The following is a 19,952-nucleotide window of genomic DNA, read 5'->3' as shown; positions in this document are numbered from 1 at the left end:
AAACCAGTGGGTTGTCATCAGTGTCAGTGTACTCTGGAAAACGGAAGTTATTATGTTTGTGACGAGAACAAAATAATAATTGATGAGAAAAGGCCGCGGAGCCCCACGATGGCATATTCAGCGTCCCGCTAACGTAGTTTGACTCGGCCTACGACCATGGTGACAATATAACTAGGAACAAGATGGATCTATTTGTGTTCATGTTTATAATATTTATATCCTTTTTGGTCGGAATTATAGTGACCCTAGTGGTGCAGTATTACATTTTGTATTCGTATTTCCAGAAAAGCCCGTTGGTTAAACCGTCTGAGAAACAGGGCCCGACTGATTACAGTTTACCAGATGTATGTGGTGGAATTCATTAATTAAATATGTAAACAGTGGTTTTTCAGTCCTTGAAGGAGCAGCTAGAAAACGACGAACAAAATGGCAAGAACAACACCACGAGCTTGTCTGTTAGTCTAGTTTTACAGTTTTTATTTCACGAATTGCGCCATTCTGAGGCCATCAAGAGGTGGCTTTTTAAGAAACTTAGTCTAGAGTTTGAGGAGCTGTTAACAAAAACCACAATAGGAAAATTTTTTGAAGTTATAAACGTGCGTAAGCTAACGTGTAGTTGTTTTTTTTTCAGACTTAAATTTCAGATAAGAGACATGAATTTAGGTAATCATTTTCCCAACATCAAAAACATAACTATTGAAGACGTTAAACTAGACAGTAATGAGGGCCACATTGACACTGTGAGTTTGTGTTTAGACTTGGACTACACAGGTAATTTTTTATTAAGTATTGATGCCAAAATGAAATTCGGAAAAACGGCGTACCTATCGATCAAAGGTAATAAAAATTTATGTTTCAATAGCCCGTTAACACGTTTTATTCCAGTTAATAAAGTAAATGGACTTGTTAGACTTCAGTTTACTAGACACCCATACACGCATTGGTCGTTCAGTTTTTATAGTGATCCAGTTATAGAATTAGAAGTAGAATCGCATTTTCAAGGACGGCAGCTACAGTCGAATATTACGAGTCTCATAGTTCATCAAATTAAGAAAGCTATTAGGAGAAAACACACCCTACCCAATTATAAAATAAGGTAATTTTGGTTTTACATATACACGGTGTTCTAGTAGTGTCATGTTCGCGAACACAATCTGACAACGTTGCACGCATGCGTACAATAGGCGCGCCAAATTTAAATTTGTTGTAGTCGTATTTTCCACTCATGCGCATTAATGCAAACCGATGCATTGCCATCTTTTCAAAGAATTGGTCCCCTGAGAACAATTAAATCTCCAAATTTTACAATAGTAATAATAGTAATCCGTTTAGGGTTTATGAATCCGTATTGAGTTTTTACCAAAAGTCAACATTTTCCAATTTATAGTTATTGGAAGCATGTTAAATCGTTACTCAAAATTTATCCGTTTATGTCCCCCAGGAATTGATGATGTCGTGGTACAATTTTTTCAAATAAATGTTATTTAAATTTTAAAAAGTAGCATAGTACTGAACTTGTGGTTTATAAATACGCTATTGAGATTTAGATGTCTCAATTTTTCAATATTTCAGTTAGGGCTTTTGCAATTTTTCCATTCTACAAATTTTCATTTTCTCGATTTTTTGATTTTTCAATTTCTCAATTTTCCTATGCTTCAATGACCCGATTTCTCAATTTCACATTTTTCACACCAGTTTTGGGATTTTTCAATATTTCGATTTTTCGATTTTTGGACTCCTGGATTTTTTTATTTCTCGATTTTTTACTTTTTGGGTTTTCAATTTTTCGTTACACTTTAAATTTTTAAATTTTTCGACTGTTTTATACTTCGATTTCTCAAATTTTCAACTTTTCGATGTTTTAATTCTTAAATTTTTAAATTCTAGGTTTTTCGATTTCTCGAGTTTTCAGTTCCTCTAGATTTCAATTTTTCAATTTTCAGAACTTTTTTAAAATTTTTGGATTTTTCAATTTCTCGATTCATCAATTTTTCAATTTTTAAATTTTCTTTTCGGCTTTCAACTCCTCTGATTTTTCGATTTTTCGATGTCTCTGTTTTTTAATTTTTCGATGTTTCAATTTTGGGATTTTTCAGTTCTAGATTTTTTACTTTTGGGCTTTTCAATTTTTCAATTTTTTTAATTCTGGAGTTTCGAATTTTTATTTTTTGATTTTTTGATGTTTGGAATGCTCGATCTTTTAATTTTACGATACTTTAATTGTTCAATGTTTTAAATTTTAGATTTTTCGTTTTCTCGATTTTTTGATTTTTCAGTTCTTCGGTATTTCTATTTTTCAATTTTTCAAGTTTTGATGTTGCAAAATTTCCGGTTTTCCCATTTCTCAATTAATCTATTTTTTATTTTCCCATTTCTCGACTTCTCCAAGTTTCGATTTTTCATTTCTTCAATTCTTCGATTTTTCGACTTTGCTTTTTTGGTTTTTCGATTTCTCAATTTTCCAATTTTTTAATTTCTCAATATTTGAATATTGATTCAAGTTCGGGGATTTAATTTTTCAATATTTCATTTCTTCGACTTTCCAATCTTTTGACTTTTTATTTTTTGGATTTTTCAGTTTTCGATTTTTTAATTTTGGACTTTTCAATTTTTCGATTTTTGAATTTTTCAATTTTTTTAAATTTTCGATTTTTCAATTTTTTGAGATCTCGATTTATTGTTTTGATTGTTCGGTCTGTATATTTCGGTTTCTCAATTTTTCAATTTTCCGATATTTCGAGTTATCAGTTCTTCTTTTTTTCAATTTTTCGATTTTCCGCTTTTTTAAATTTTCGATTTTCCAATTTTTTTTTAAATTTTTTTAAATTTTTTGATTTCTCGATTTATCGAATGTTTGGATTGTTCAGTTTTTCGATTCATCAATTTTTCAATTTTTAACTTTTATTCTCGATTTTCGACTCTTCAAATCAATCCTCTGATTTTTCGATTTCTGGATTTGTTTTTGAATTTTTCGATGTTTCGATTTTTGGTTTTCTCGGTTTTTCGATATTTTACTTTTGGGCTTTTCAATTTTTAGATTTTTCGATTTCTCGATTTTTTGATTTTTCAGTTCTTCAATATTTCTAATTTTCAATTTTTCAAATTTTGACGTTGCTAAATTTTTAATTTTCCCATTTCTCGATTTCTCAAAGTTTCAATTTTTTAATTTTTCAATTCTCCGATTTTTCGAGTTGCTTTTTTTGATTTTTCGATTTCTCAATTTTCCAATTTTTTAATTTCTCAATTTTTGGATATTTCTTTCAGTTTTGGGATTTTTCAATATTCATCGTATCGATTTTTCAACTTCTGGATTTATCTATTTTTTATTCTTTGGACTTTCAGTTTTTCAATTTTTAAAATTCTAGATTTTCGAGTTTTAATTGTTCAATCCCTCGGTTTATCAGTTTTTCCATTTTTAACTTTTCGATTTAGTGGATTTTGGCCTATTTATATTTCAAATCATCGAAAAATTGGAAAATCAAAAAATTAAAAAATAAATTGGAAATTCGAAAATTTAAAAATTCCGAAAATTGAAAAATTGAGATATAGAAGAACTGAAAACTCAAGAAATCGAAAAACCTGAAATTTTAAAAATTGAAAAGTTAAAATATGGAAAAGTTGAAAAATTGGAAAATCCAAGTATAAAACAGTCGAAAAATTGAAAAATCTAAAGTTTTAAAAACTAAAAATTGAAAATTCAAAAAGTAAAAAGTCGAAAAATCGGAAAGTCCAGAACTCAAGAAATCGGAAAAATCTTAAAACTGAAATATCGAAAAATTTAAAAATAGAAGAAAAATTGAAGAATCGAAAAACTGAAAAATAACAAAATTGAAGGAAATATTCAAAAATTGGGGATTAAAAAGCAAAGTCGAAAAATCGCAAATTTAAAAAATCGAAAAATTGAAGAACCGAAAATTGAAACTTTGGGAAGTCGAAAAATGGGCAAATAAAAAATAGATTAATTTAGAATTCGGAAAACTGCAAATTCAGAAACATCAAAATTTGAAAAATAAAAAAAATATTGAACTGAAAAATCCAAAATTTAAAACACTGAAAAATTAAAATATCGAAAAATTGAGAAATGGAGGAATCCAAAAAACAAAAAAGTGGTCATTCGTCCGATGGACTCGATTACAATACTTCCTTAGCTTACGTTTGGGAAGTAAAAATTAAAAAATAAAACTTCGGAAATCGAAAGTGTAAAAATCGAAAAACTGAAAAATCAACAGTTCGAGAAATCGAAACTCGAAGACTTAAAAAATTGAAAAATGGAAAAATCCAAACAAAAAAATGACAAAAAAATAAAAATTAGAAAATCTAGAATTTAAATCGAAAAACTGAAAAATCAACAAATCGAAAAATCGAAACTCGAAAATTTAAAAAATTGGAAAATTGAAAAATCGGAAAATTCATAAATCGAAAAATTCAAAAACTGAGACATCGAAAAATCGGTAAATTGAAAAATGAAAAACTTGAAAAATCGCAAAATTGAAGAATTTGAAAAATCGGAACTTTGGGAAATTGAGAAATGGGAAATTTAAAAAATAAATTAATTGGGAAATCGGAAAACTGAAGATTCAGAAATGGCAAAATTTGAAAAATTTATAAATATTGAACTGAAAAATCGAAAAATCTAACATTGAAAAGTTAAAATATAGAAAAGTCGAAAAATTGAAAAATCTAAAGTTTTAAAAACGAAAAATTAAAAATCCAAAAAGTAAAAAATCGAAAAATCGAAAAATCCAGAAATCAAAAAATCGATTAGTCGAAATATTAAAAAATCCCAAAACTGAAATATCGAAAAATTTAAACATAGAAGAAACAGGAAAATCGAAAAACTAAAAAATCACAAAATTGAATGAAATATCCAAAAACTGGCAAATTTAAAAAATCGAAAAACTGAAAAATCAAAAATCTGAAAAATTGAAAACTTGAGAAGTCGAGAAATGGAAAAATAAAAAAAAAATATTAATTGAGATATCGGAAAACTGAAAATTCAAGAAACGTCAAAATTTGAAAAATTTAAAAATATTGAAGAACTGAAAAATCGAAAAATCTAAAATTTAAAACATTCAAAAATTAAAATATCGTAAAATTGAAAAATGGAGAAATCCAAACACTAAAAAATCAAAAAAATAAAAATTCGGAAATCTAAAATTTAAAAATCGAAAAACCGAAAAATCAACAAATCAAGAAATCGAAATTCTAAAATTTAAAAAATTGTAAAATCAACAAATCGTAAAATTGAAAAATCATGAAATTCAATAATCAAAAAATCAAAAAAGTAAAAATTCGGAAATCTAAAAATTATAAATCGAAAAACTGAAAAATCAACGAATCGAGAAATCGAACTCGAAAAATTAAAAAACTGAGACATCGAAAAATTGAAAAATCAAAAACCTGAAAAATCGAAAAATTGAAGAATAAAGAACTGAAAAATCGAAACTTTTGGGAAGTCGAGAAAAAATAAATTAATTCAGAAATCGGAAAACTGAAAATCAGTAACGTCAAAATTTGAAAAAGTTAAAAATATTGAACTGAAAAATCGAAAAAACCAACATTGAAAAGTTAAAATATAGAAAAGTCGGAAAATTGAAAAATCTAAAGTTTTAGAAACGAAAAATTAGAAATCCAAAAAGTAAAAAGTCAAGAAATCGAAAAATCCAGAACTCAAAAAATCGAAAAGTCGAAATACTAAAAAATCCCAAAACTGAAATATCGAAAAATTTAAAAATAGAAAAAACAGGAAAATCGAAAAACTAAAAAATCATAAAATTGAACGAAATATCCAAAAATTCGCAAATTTAAAACATCGAAAAACTGAAAAACCAAAAACCTGAAAAATTGAAAACTTGAGAAGTCGAGAAATGGAACAATAAAAAAAAATGATTGAGATATCGGAAAACTGAAAATACAAGAAACGTCAAAATTTGAAAAATGTAAAAATATTGAAGAACTGAAAAATCGAAAAATCTAAAATTTAGAACATTCAAAAATTAAAATATCGTAAAATTGAAAAATGGAGAAATCCAAATACTAAAAAATCAAAAAAATAAAAATTCGGAAATCTAAAATTTTAAAATCGAAAAACCGAAAAATCAACAAATCAAGAAATCGAAATTCTAAAATTTAAAAAATTTTAAAATCAAAAAATCGTAAAATTGAAAAATCATGAAATTCAATAATCAAAAAATCAAAAAAGTAAAGATTCGGAAATCTAAAAATTAAAAATCGAAAAAACTGAAAAATCAACAAATCGAGAAATCGAACTCGAAAAATTAAAAAACTGAGACATCGAAAAATTGAAAAATCAAAAACCTGAAAAATCGAAAAATTGAAGAATAAAGAGTTGAAAAATCGAAACTTTTGGGAAGTCGAGAAAAAATAAATTAATTCAGAAATCGGAAAACTGAAAATTCAGTAACGTCAAAATTTGAAAAATTTAAAAATATTGAACTGAAAAATCGAAAAAACTAACATTGAAAAGTTAAAATATAGAAAAGTCGGAAAATTGAAAACTCTAAAGTTTTAGAAACGAAAAATTAAAAATCCAAAAAGTAAAAAGCCGAGAAATCCAGAACTCAAAAAATCGAAAAGTCGAAATACTAAAAAATCCTAAAACAAAAATATCGAAAAATTTAAAAATAGAAGTAACAGGAAAATCTAAAAACTAAAAAATCACAAAATTGAACGAAATATCCAAAAATTGGCAAATTTAAAAAATCGAAAAACTGAAAAATCAAAAACCTGAAAAATTAAAAACTTGAGAAGTCGAGAAATGGAACAATAAAAAAAATGATTGAGATATCGGAAAACTGAAAATACAAGAAACGTCAAAATTTGAAAAATGTAAAAATATTGAAGAACTGAAAAATCGAAAAATCTAAAATTTAAAACATTGAAAAATTAAAATATCGTAAAATTGAAAATGGAGAAATCCAAACAATAAAAAATGAAAAAAATAAAAATTCGGAAATCTAAAAGTTAAAAATCGAAAAACTGAAAAATCAACAAATCAAGAAATCGAAACTCGAAAATTTAAAAGATGGGAAAATTGAAAAATCGGATAATTCAAAAATCGAAAAGCCGAAAATTAAAAAATCAAAAAACCGACAAATCGACGAATTGAAGAACTGAAGAGCTGAAAAATCGGAACTTTGGGAAGTCGAGAAATGGGAAGATAAAAAAATAGATTGAGAAATCGGAAAACTGAAAATTTAGAAACGTTAAAATATTGAAGAACTGAAAAATCGAAAAATCTAAAATTTAAAAAATTGAAAAGTTAAAAAATCGTAATATTGAAAAATGATAAAATTCAACAATCAAAAAAATAAAAATTCGGAATTCAAAAATTCAAAAATCGAAAAACGAATCGAGAAATCGAACTCGAAAAATTAAAGAAAGAAGAACTGAAAAATCGAAACTAAAAAAATTGATTAATTCAGAAATTGGAAAACTCAAAATTTAGTAACGTCAAAATTTGAAAAATTAAAAATACTGAAGAACTGAAAAATTGAAATATCGTCAAATAGGAAAATGGAGAAATCCAAACAACAAAAAGTAAAAAAAAATATAAATTAAAAAATTAAAAAACAAAACAAAAAAATCGAAAAACCGAAAAGTAATGATCGAAACATCGAAAAAATTCAAAGACTGAGACATCGAAAAATCGAGGAGTCGAAAGGTCGAGAAGTCGGAAAATCGAAAAATTGGGAAAGTAATAAATAAATAACCACCAAAATTGTAACTAGAAATATGTAAAAATTAATACAAAATAAAACTTCCAAAACATAAAAATAACTGCACTTTCCCGAAAAAAATTTATTGCATGATTACGTTTCCACTAATTGCTAATTTAGGACGTTTGGTTAGTACCAAACAATTAAAGAATTAATTCTTAGTTAAACAAAAAAAATTGTTGCATGTCAAAATTGAGTGAAACATTGAGATGTAATATTACGTTTGTAAATAATATCCATCTCCTGCACAAATTCTGAACGCTTAGAGTCGACATTGGCCTGACTGCACCCCGGTCTATGGATCAAACAAGTTCTCAGGCGACAAACCATTAAATAGTGCAAAAAGTGAGGTTTTACAGGAATTTCAGTTTTTTACAAAACTTTTTTCAAAACAATTAGTGTTAAACAGATTTTCATGCTAAAGCTAGAATTCCGGAGAAAATCAATCCACGATATGAATTAATTAATAAAGCATCGAGCACAAAATTCGGGGTTAATCTCCCATCCCTTCGAAATTAATCAATAACCTCGCATAAATCTAGCTATATTAACTTCGTCAGCTGGCATTCAACATAATGTTAATGACTTGCTGTGACGGTTGCACGCTATTTGTTAGCTATTAATAGCCACTTGATAAGAAATTGTTTATGAATCAATTAGCGTCACATAAAAGGGCGATTAGCTCTTTATTAGCAAATAAAAACACCTGATGTTTACTTACAATCATCTAAATTAGACGACTTTAATAATAATAATAATAATAATAACAATAATAAACTTTCGTCCGTCTAGGTACAAACCCTTTTTCATAAAAACCGACCCTAGTCAGCTAGACATCGAAGACAACGAAGTCATTCCTCAAGGCCAATTGGACGTCACGTGCATCGACGTGACCCGACTGGAGCTCTCTAGCACCGTTCAAAACATCTACTGCACAGTCGCCGTAGGTGAGTCGGACGCGCCCCATCTTGTGGCGCCTCGCTCCAACTTTCTTTCCAGACACGATCCCCTGGATCTGCCTGTACGAATCCGACGACAGAATCCACATGATCCTCGAAGTAACCATGACAAAACTGAAGCAAGCTCAACTCGGCGTGATCTTCAAGCAGGAACGGAGCTCGGTCTCCATCGAGAGCGTGTCCCCCCACAGCTGCGCCTTCCGCTCGGGCCTGAAAGCCGGCGACGTGGTCCTGGCCGTCGAAAACAAATCCGTAAACAGTGTTCCTCAAGTGGCCAAATTCATAAAGTCGGTCACGTCCACGCACGTCACGCTTCGGGTCAAACGGGTAGTCGAGTCGTACATTTTAAGAAAAAAACACGTAGATAAAGCGGAGAATAAACCTAGCACGATTGAAGATGTTGACGTTGCGCAATTGGACGACAGCTTTATAATCGTGGACAGTGTCGAAGTGGCTAAGAAACCTAAAGAGAAAGTCGAGCCGCCGGTGGAGAAAATCCCGAAAAGCTTGTCCAGTAGCGAAAACGTGTCGAAGTTCGCTCAGACCATTGGTAACTTCAGTCTGCGCAAAAGGAAGACGTCGGTGTCGGAAAAGTCGGAGGTTAGTAGTAAAAGTACACCCACGTCGAGTGTGCCTGGGACACCACAACACTCCCAGTTTAAGCAACACTCCATACCTTTACTCACTTCCGCGAAGAAGCAGTCACTGTCGGATCTCCCCGAGTTAGTCAAAGATGGCGAGGGTGACGTTCCGGTCGTCGAAGTTGGCAAGAGCAAGGAGGTACCTTCGACCTCGGTACTGCTTTTTAACGACGATTTCCAGTTTAGTCTCAAACGGGGAATAAAATATTTAAATATCAACGTCTGGGGTACAGTTGCAGATGATAAAGATGTTCTATTGGGGTACGCCAATATTCCGCTGAGCCACGTCTTGAGCGAGTGTTTTAATAGCGTTTTGGGGCATTACATGAGGCGCTACTCCTTTTTACCCCCGGTTTTTCCACAAACCAACAGGTAAGTCGTTCTAGGTGGAACTAGAGTGCTTTGACAGAATATGTCGTTTTTAAGAGTGACAGTTTCAACTTAATATTTTAGGTTATATGACTGGTTGTCAGAAACACGTGCTTATTATGAACGTTCCTCTCAAAGGGTTGCAAATATTTGAAAATCACAAATTTAATGAAAACAAAGCAAAATCTGAAGTAAAGTAACTGGAGCGATCGAACTATTTCAATTTCATTCTAAAGCACAGCAAAAATACCCATAGGGGGGCGTTTTAGCGCTAGCGGAGTTTGGGGGCTCCAGGTCGTGGCTGTTCTCCTACCCGCGATAAATCCCGCCATCTCCACTGGGAACCGCGCCCTCCGCTTCCACCACGTGTTTCTGTGTTATTTAACCTCAATTTCATTTATATGTTCGATTCTTATAACTCTGATATTAAACTACAACTGAGCAAGTGTCAAAGTTTTAAAAAGAGCGATAAACAACATTTAAATTCGCCATACAATTTTGTGAAATTTGAAACAACAAATAATTCTTATTTGAGATTAAGATTGGACATCAGATTATTTATATGAAGGAAACAATAATCGTGTTTGCCACACTTTATCAACAATTCAAACAAAGAGTTTACATTATGTTCAATTATGCCACACTTTATCAACGATTCAAACAAAGAACTAACTGAAAACAATTTCTTTTGAGGGTGATGATGATACGATGATAATAACGATGATAGCTGTCTAAGGAGAGAAATCTTTAATTTCCCCGCAAATCGAAAAATAGAAAAAATTTTAAAAATCGAAATTGAAAAAAATTTAAATGGGAACATTGAAAAATCGAAAAAATGTAAATATAAATAAATAAAAAACCGAAACGAAAAATTGCAAATCGAAAATTTGAAGAAATGAAAATTTAAAGAATCGACAAATTGTAAAATTCATAGTTTGAAGAAACAAGAAAAATGAAAAATTGAAAACCGAAAATCTAAAAAGTGAAGAAATGAAGAAATTTGAATTGAAACATTGAAGAATCTTATAACGGAAAAAAATAAAGAAAATAAAAAGCCGAAACGAAAAATTGCAAATCGAAAAGCTGAAAAATTATAAATCGAAAACTTTAACAATTTAAAAATTGAAATATCGAAAAATTGAAAACCAAAATATTGAAAAACACCAAAACTGAAAATTTTCACGTTGAAAACGAAAAATTATAGAATCAGAACATGGAAAAATCGGAAAATCAAGTAAAGGAAAAACCAAAACGAAAAATTTCAAATCAAAAAATTGAAAAATAATTACTGGATATTTAAAATAAAAACTAGAAAAATTGCAAATTAAAAATTAAAGAAACGAAAAATTGAAAAATCTAAAACTGAAGTCCCAAAAGTGAAAAATTTCACATTGCAAAAAAGAAAAATTATAAAATCAGAACACTGAAAAAGCGAAAAATCAAGAAAAGAAAAAACCGAAACGAAAAATTGAAGGTATCAAAAATTGAAAAATTCAAGAAACGAAAAATCGAAAAAGTTGAAATTGAAAATGGAAGAATTAATCTGTATTATTATTATTAAAGAAATCCAATAATTGAAAAAATAAACAAAATAAAAAACCGAAAGGAAAAATTGTAAATCGAAAAATTGAAAAATTATTACTGGATATTTAAAATAAAAACTAGAAAAATTGCAAAAATCAATAAGTGAAAAAACGAAAAACTGAAAAATCGAGAAAGTGAAAAATCGAATAAATGAAAATGTTATAAAATCCAATAATTCTAACATGAAAAAAATGTAAAATCCCAAAATTGAAAGTGATTTTTTTTTAAATTATTATAACTAATATTGCATTTTTAAAATAAAAACGAGAAAAATGCAAATTAAAAATTAAAGAAACGAAAAATTGAAAAATCTAAAAACTGAAATCCCAAAACTGAAAAATTTCACATTGAAAGAAGAAAAATCATAAAATCAGAACACTGAAAAACCGAAAAATCAAGAAAAGAAAAAACCGAAACGAAAAATTGAAGATATGAAAAATTGAAAAATCGAAAAATTCAAGAAACGAAAAATCGAAGAAGTTGAAATTGAAAATGGTAGAATAAATCTTTATTATTATTATTATTAAAGAAATCGAATAATGAAAAAATAAACAAAATAAAAAATCGAAAGGAAAAATTATAAATCGAAAAATTGAAAAATCAAAAACTGAAGTCCCAAAAGTGAAAAATTTCACATTGAAATAAAGAAAAATTATAAAATCAGAACACTGAAAAACCGAAAAATCAAGAAAAGAAAAAACCGAAACGAAAAATTGAAGACATGAAAAATTGAAAAATTGAAGAAACGAAAAATCGAAAAAGTTGGAATTGAAAATGGAAGAATAAATCTTTATTATTATTATTAAAGAAATCGAATAATTGAAAAAATAAACAAAATAAAAAACCGAAAGGAAAAGTTGTAAATCGAAAAATTGATAAATTAAAAATTGAAAAATTATTACTGGATATTTAAAATAAAAGCTAGAGAAATTGCAAAAAATCAATAAATGAAAAAACGAAAAACTGAAAAATCGGGAAAGTGAAAAATCGAATAAATGAAAATGTTTTAAAATCCAATAGTTCAAACATGAAAAAAATTTAAAATCTTAAATTGAAAAAGTGTTTTTTTTTAAATTATTATGACTAATGTTGCATTTTTGAAATGAAAACTCGAAAAAATGCAAATTAAAAATTAAAGAAACGAAAAATTGAAAAATCGAAAAACTAAAGTCCCAAAAGTGAAAAATTTCACATTGAAACAAAGAAAAATTATAAAATCAGAACACTGAAAAACCGAAAAACCAAGAAAAGAAAAAACCGAAACGAAAAATTGAAGACATGAAAAATTGAAAAATCGAAAAATTGAAGAAACGAAAAATCGAAAAAATTTAAATTGAAAATGGAAGAATAAATCTTTATTATTATTATTAAAAAATCGAATGATTGAAAAAATAAACAAAATAAAAAACCGAAAGGAAAAATTGTAAATCGAAAAATTGATAAATTACAAATTGAAAAATGATTACTGTATATTTAAAATAAAAATTAGAAAAATTGCAAAAAATCAATCAGTGAAAAATCGGGAAATTGAAAAATCGAATAAATGAAAATGTTTTAAAATCCAATAATTCAAACATGAAAAAAAGTTAAAATCTTAAAATTGAAAAAGTGTTTTTTTTTTAATTATTGTAACTAACTTTCATTTTTTAAATGATAACTAGAAAAATTGCAAATTAAAAATTAAAAAAACGAAGTCCCAAAAGTGAAAAATTTCACATTGAAAAAAAGAAAAATTATAAAATCGGAACACTGAAAAACCGAAAAATCAAGAAAAGAAAAAACCGAAACGACAAATTGAAGACATGAAAAATTGAAACATCGAAAAATTGAAGAAACAAAAAATCAAAAAAGTTGAAATTGAAAATGGAAGAATAAAGCTTTATTGTTATTATTAAAGAAATCGAATAATTGAAGAAATAAACAACATACAAAAACCGAAAGGAAAAATTGTAAATCGAAAAATTGATAAATTAAAAATTGAAAAATTCAGTCCTCGATATTATATTATGAATTCTGCTGCACTAAATTTTGAAAAATTTAAAAATCAGAAAATTGTAATATTGAAACGTCTAAAAGTTATAAAATTGAAAAATCAAAAAATTTAAACATTGAGAAGTCGAAGAATTGAAAAAATAAAGAAAAATTGAAAAAACCGAAAAAATGAGAATCAAAAATTGAAATATGAAACTTACAATATCGAAAAATTTTAAAATCGAAAAGTCTAAACATGAAAAAATGAGAAATTAAACAATTGAAAAATCGAGAAACCTGAAAAACTAATTAAAAATCGAGAAATTGAAAAATTGAAAAAACGAAAAACAAAAATTTCTATAAATTAAATAATCAAAAATACAAAAATTTTTAATTTCAAAATCCAAAGATTTTAAAATGAAACTTGAATGTCGAATAATTAAGAAATCGAAAAACGAAAAAATGGAGAAATTGAATTGGATAATTGAAAAATCGAAAAATTGTAATATTGAAACCTCAAAACCCTGATTAATTAAAAATGGAGAAACTGAAGCAATTTTGCAATTTTTCGATATAAAAATTTTTCAAATTCTCGATTTGTAATTTTCATTTTCTCGATTTTTCATTTTTTAATTGTTCAACAAACCGAAATTTTGAATTGAACTGAAAAATCAAAAAATTGAGAAATCGAAGATTTGAAACAATAAAGAAAACTTGAAAAAACCTAAAAAAATGAGACTTAAAAACTGAAAAACGAAAATTGAAATATCGAAAAATTTAAAAATTGAAAAATCGAAAAATGAAAAAAATTGAGAAATTGAACAATGGGATAATTGAAAAAACAATTGAAAAATCGAAAAATTGTAATATTGAAACCTGAAAACCCTGATTAATTAAAAATCGAGAAAGTGAAAAATTGAAAAAACGAAAAACAAAAACTTCTGTAAATTAAACAATCACAAATACAAAAAAAAATTCAAAATCCAAAAATTTTAAAATGAAAACTGAAAAACTAAAAACATAAGAAATTGTAAAAAAGAAACATGGAAAAATTGAAAAATTGTAACATCGAAAAGACGAAACACTGAAAAACCGAAAAATTTAAAAACCGAGAAATCGAAGATTTGAAAAAATACAGAAACTGAAAAATCGTGTAATTGAAAAGCCAAGAATTGTACACTTGAAAAAAATCCTAATAATAATTATTTGAAAAAAGTGAAAAATTAAAATTTGGGAAATTTAAAAATGAAACAATTAAAAAATTGTAAATTTGAAAAAAAATAAAACGTAAAATCGAAAATTTGTAACATTGAAACAAAAATTGAAGAAACGAAACAAACTGGAAGTACTTTATTTTTAATTTTTCATTTTCTCAGTTTTTCGTTTTTTAATTTTTCAACAAAAGGACGAACTTATTAAAAGTGAAATTTTAAAATATCAAAAAATCGGAAAATTGTAAAAGTGAAAAACTAAAAAATCAAAAAATTAAAAAACTGAAAAATCGAGAAAGAAACATTGAAAAACCGAACAATTTAAAAATTGGGAAATCGAAGAACTGCAAAAATAAAGAAACTCAAAATCGAATAATTAAGACGTCAACAATTGGAAAAGGAAAAATTGTAACCTTAAAAATGAAAAAACTGAAAATTTAAAAAAGGGAAAAATAGAAAAAACGAAACTTGAAACACCGAGAAATTTAAAAATTGTAGTCTTAAAACTTGGGAAACTGAAAACTTCGATAATAAAAACAACTGAAAATTTGAAAAATTAAAAAAAAAGAAACTGTAAAATCGAGAAACTGATTAATAAAAAATCGAGAAATACAAAAATACGGGAAACAAAATTTTCTAGAAATAGAAAAATCGACAAATTCTGAAATTCAAAAGTTGAAGAATGTCAAAATAAACATCGAAAATCTGTAAAATTAAAAAATCGAAAACTGAAAAATTAAAAAAAATTAAACATTGAACAATAAAAAAAATTGAAATACCGAAATGTTGAAAAAATAGCGAAATAAAAAATCAGTAAATAAAAAAAAAAATGATAAATAAAAAAATTAAAATATCTTAAAACGAAAAAATCGAAAAAACGAGAAACTGTCAAATCTAAAAATTATAACATTGAAACCTGAAAAAACTGACGAAATAAAAATCGAGAAACTGAAAAATGTAAAAACGAAACACAGAAAAATCGAAAAATTAACAATTAAAAAAACAAAAATTTAAAAATCTCGAATTGAGAAAATAAAAAATTGAAGAAAACGAAACAACTTGGAAGTACTTTATTTTTAATTTTTCATTTTCTCAATTTTTTGTTTTTTAATTTTTCAACAAAAGGACGAACTTATTAAAAGTGAAATTTTAAAATATCAAAAAATCGGAAAATTGTAAACGTGAAAAATTGAAAAATCAAAAAATTAAAAAACTGAAAAATCGAGAAAGAAACATTGAAAAACCGAACAATTTAAAAATTGGGAAATCGAAGAACTGCAAAAATAAAGAAACTCAAAATCGAATAATTAAGACGTCAACAATTGGAAAAGGAAAAATTGTAACCTTAAAAATGAAAAAACTGAAAATTTAAAAAAGAGAAAAATAGAAAAAACGAAACTTGAAACACCGAGAAATTTAAAAATTGTAGTCTTAAAACTTGGGAAACTGAAAACTTCGATAATAAAAACAACTGAAAATTTGAAAAATTAAAAAAAAAGAAACTGTAAAATCGAGAAACTGATTAATAAAAAATCGAGAAATACAAAAATACGGAAAACAAAATTTTCTAGAAACAGAAAAATCGACAAATTCTGAAATTCAAAAGTTGAAGAATGTCAAAATAAACATCGAAAATCTGTAAAATTAAAAAATCAAAAACTGAAAAATTAAAAAAAATTAAACATTGAACAATAAAAAAAAATTGAAATACCGAAATGTTGAAAAAATAGCGAAAGTAAAAAATCAGTAAATAAAAAAAAATGATAAATAAAAAAATTAAAATATCTTAAAACGAAAAAATCGAAAAAACGAGAAACTGTCAAATCTAAAAATTATAACATTGAAACCTGAAAAAACCGACGAAATAAAAATCGAGAAACTGAAAAATGTAAAAACGAAACACAGAAAAATCGAAAAATTAACAATTAAAAAAACAAAAATTTAAAAACTCGAATTGAGAAAATAAAAAATTTAAGAAACGAAACAACTTGGAAGTACTTTATTTTTAATTATTCATTTTCTCAGTTTTTCGTTTTTTAATTTTTCAACAAAACGAACTTATTAAAAGTGAAATTTTAAAATATCAAAAAATCGGAAAATTGTAAAAGTGAAAAATTGAAAAATCAAAAAATTAAAAAACTGAAAAATCGAGAAAGAAACATTGAAAAACCGAACAATTTAAAAATTGGGAAATCGAAGAACTGCAAAAATAAAGAAACTCAAAATCGAATAATTAAGACGTCAACAATTGGAAAAGGAAAAATTGTAACCTTAAAAATGAAAAAACTGAAAATTTAAAAAAGGGAAAAATAGAAAAAATGAAACTTGAAACACCGAGAAATTTAAAAATTGTAATCTTAAAACTTGGGAAACTGAAAACTTCGATAATAAAAACAACTGAAAATTTGAAAAATTAAAAAAAAAAGAAACTGGAAAATCGAGAAACTGATTAATAAAAAATCGAGAAATACAAAAATACGGAAAACAAAATTTTCTAGAAATATCGACAAATCGACAAATTCTGAAATTCAAAAGTTGAAGAATGTGAGAATAAAAATCGAAAATCTGTAAAATTAAAAAATCGAAAACTGAAAAATTAAAAAAAATTAAACATTGAAACATAAATTGAAATACCGAAATGTTGAAAAAATAGCGAAAGTAAAAAATCAGTAAATAAAAAAAAAGATAAATAAAAAAATAAAAATATCTTAAAACGAAAAAATCGAAAAAACGAGAAACTGTCAAATCTAAAAATTATAACATTGAAACCTGAAAAAACTGACGAAATAAAAATCGAGAAATCGAAAATGTCAAAAACGGAACATGGAAAAATCGAAAAATTAACAATGAAAAAAAAAAAAATTTACAAATCTCGAATTGAGAAAATAAATCGAAGAAACGAAACAACTTGGAATAACATACTTGAAAGTACTTTATTTTTAATTTTTCATTTTCTCAATTTTTCGTTTTAAAAAGTGAAAAAACTGAAAATTTAGAAGACAGAAAAATCGAGCAATTGCAAAATTGAAAATCAAAAATAGAAAAAATGCAACTTGAAACACCGAGAAATTTAAAAATTGCAATCTTAAAACTTGAGAAACTGAAAACTTCGATAACTGAAAAAACAACTGAAAATTTGAAGAATTGAATAAAAAAGAAACTGTCAAATCTAAAAATTATAACATTGAAACCTGAAAAAACTGACGAAATAAAAATCGAGAAACTGAGAAATCCTAAAATCGAAAAGAAACTTCAAAAATCGATGCGAATTAAAAAAAATGCGTAGACCACGCAGATAAAAGCAATAATATTCGACTTTGGGTCGCAGTTGGCGACTATGGGGTAGAAGCATTACGTCATCTTTTGTGCAGATAGCCCGATAAATCCCGCCAGCTCGACTAGGAACGGAACCGCGCACTCCGCTTCCACCACGTGTTCCTGTGTTATTTAACCTCAATTCCACTTATATGTTCAATTCTTGTAACTCTAATATTAAACTACAACTGAACAAGTGTAGCAAAGGAATACCATATCTGTGTTTCTGTCTAACTTGACATCGTGTCCACACTCTTAAAAACCACATATTCTGTCATGGAACCAGATGAACATTTGTTGCATTTTTAGCCAAACGCACCCGCTAATGTCCCACTCGGGTTTTGAACACGTGTTCTGCTACGGCGATGTTCTCTTGTCTTTTATATGGTCGCACGAGGACGAGGTGGAGCTCAAACGGAAGAACTCCACGGACATTTTAAACGTCGACATAGAACAAATAGCGACATCAACATCGCTTAAGCACGACTTTATTAGAACGCAGTTCCACCGGACCACCCATTGTGATTTCTGTTCAAAAAAGGTACTATTTGCACAAAAAAGCGAATTTGTTTTCTTAAAATGGATCGTAGATTTGGCTGAAAGACGCTGTCCAGTGTCGCGAATGTGGCCTCTGCTGCCACAAAAAGTGCATCGCTAAGTGTCAAACGAGCACCGCTTGTATTCAAAGTGATAAGAAAGTCGAGCCTGAGCCCGTACAACCAGAGATAACCATGACTGAGCCTCCAGAGGAGGTACCCCCGTCTGAATACACTGAAGCTAGCCTTAAGAGAGTCAATAGTGTTAAAAATCTCGCAATCCCAGGTTTTAGACACAAATTATATGTCTGTCGAATTGCATGTGGTTTTCAGGTGCTCATTTGTTGTCGAGCGTGTCGAAAAGCCTGCCGCCTTCACCCCAGAGAACACCAAGCCGCAAACAGTCTATTAGTAACATAAACCCGTTCTCTTTGTGCCCCAGTGCTTTAGAAGACGTGCAAAAGAAGCCTGAAGAGGCAGCTGAGAGCGTCAACAGGCTTCTGGAACAAGTGATGTTGTGCCCCGCCGACGAGTCTCTGATGGACGTCGCCAAAGAAACCGGGAGGCAGCTGTATGTAACTATGTCGCACGAAGAAAAAGTGGAAAAAGTTAATATAATGGTAAGTGAGGTTATGTCGCGATCGTGTGTTTACAGTGCGATTGGTAGATGGCGGAGCTGAAGAAGACTCTGGATTCGGTGACGACGGAGCACATGGAGCTGTCGAAGCAAATGAGTGTCCAGGAATCCGACGCCGAGAAGACTAAATTAGCTTTTTTAATAGGACAGGCCGACGCCAAAGTGCAAGGTTTATCAGTATTGATGCTTCATTATTGTTCGAGTTTGCAACATACACAAGAAAAAATTGTGTAGGTTGTTGGTAGCAGTATTTTAATTAGGTTCGCACAAGGTTTTGTTAGTGGGCTGAAGGGGTTTTAGTTGATTTTGCACACTTAATAGGGTTCTTTTGTTCACCAAAGACGTCATATCAAGTTATTCAAGTTACCGCGATCCGACTTCTTCGGCCCGTTTTACTTTTATTGATTTAAGTACCGTGAGGGAGTTACACGTGATTTTCTGGTAGACACTTAAGTAAGGTTAGCTCAGGTCGGCTCCTTCACTTGGCAGTATTTCGTTGGTTCTAGTTGAATTTTTATTCTCTAGTCAATTACTTTATGTACTTACAACTTCTATAGCGTCTTATGTACTTACCGGTAGTAGGTTTGTTAAGTTCTAGACATATACATATTCAACTATACTTACTGTGATAGCGTAGAAGTAGTGATATTTTTATTTCATTTTTTAGAAGTTGGTGTAAAATGTACCAAGCAAAGCTGTCGTTGTCTGACCGGTTCTTAATAACCCCATGTAACAAAGAAGACACGAAAACGCTTTAAACTTGCAATTAGTACTTTACTTGTTTTATCGGTTGTGGTTTTATTCCAGCGAACAATTTAGATGCATTTAATATTTTTTAGCCATATTTTTGTACGAGACGTCCATTTTGGTCTTTCAAGTCACTCTAATCATTTCGAGTACCGTCTACCAGCAATTTTATTATTGTGACATTATTTTTGTGGATTGTGTTAGGTATGTGACATATTTTTGTAAAAATAAATTAGCTTGCTT

The 19,952-nt window shown here is 28.1% G+C and overlaps 1 protein-coding gene across 1 annotated transcript; it reads left to right on the top strand.

Moving 5' to 3' along the window:
* The first annotated feature begins 10 nt into the window (after window positions 1-10).
* Window positions 11-19,949, top strand: LOC135127256 (PDZ domain-containing protein 8). Its single transcript, XM_064053686.1, has 10 exons — window positions 11-344; window positions 393-596; window positions 645-837; window positions 886-1,096; window positions 8,532-8,686; window positions 8,739-9,711; window positions 18,099-18,330; window positions 18,380-18,611; window positions 18,659-18,945; window positions 18,993-19,949. Exons 1-10 carry the CDS (start codon window positions 183-185, stop codon window positions 19,194-19,196), a joined length of 2,853 nt encoding a protein of 950 aa, XP_063909756.1. The 5' UTR covers window positions 11-182; the 3' UTR covers window positions 19,197-19,949.
* The last annotated feature ends 3 nt before the right edge of the window (window positions 19,950-19,952 follow it).

The sequence above is a fragment of the Zophobas morio genome, unplaced genomic scaffold (genome assembly GCF_036711695.1).
Source record: "Zophobas morio isolate AGI-343-1 ecotype UQ-CSIRO unplaced genomic scaffold, CSIRO_AGI_Zmor_V1 ptg000011l, whole genome shotgun sequence".
Classification (NCBI taxonomy): Eukaryota; Metazoa; Arthropoda; class Insecta; order Coleoptera; family Tenebrionidae; genus Zophobas; species Zophobas morio.
The sequence above is the reverse complement of the archived record's forward strand: the minus strand, read 5'-3'. Positions and strand labels throughout refer to the sequence as shown.

Excerpts from the sequence above, each read along its gene's own strand:
- LOC135127256 (XM_064053686.1), top strand. The coding sequence starts at position 183 with ATGGATCTATTTGTGTTCATGTTTATAATATTTATATCCTTTTTGGTC. Across the intron at positions 9,712-18,098 it reads GTTTTTCCACAAACCAACAG|CCAAACGCACCCGCTAATGT; the intron begins GTAAGTCGTTCT and ends TTGCATTTTTAG. Across the intron at positions 18,331-18,379 it reads GTGATTTCTGTTCAAAAAAG|ATTTGGCTGAAAGACGCTGT; the intron begins GTACTATTTGCA and ends AATGGATCGTAG.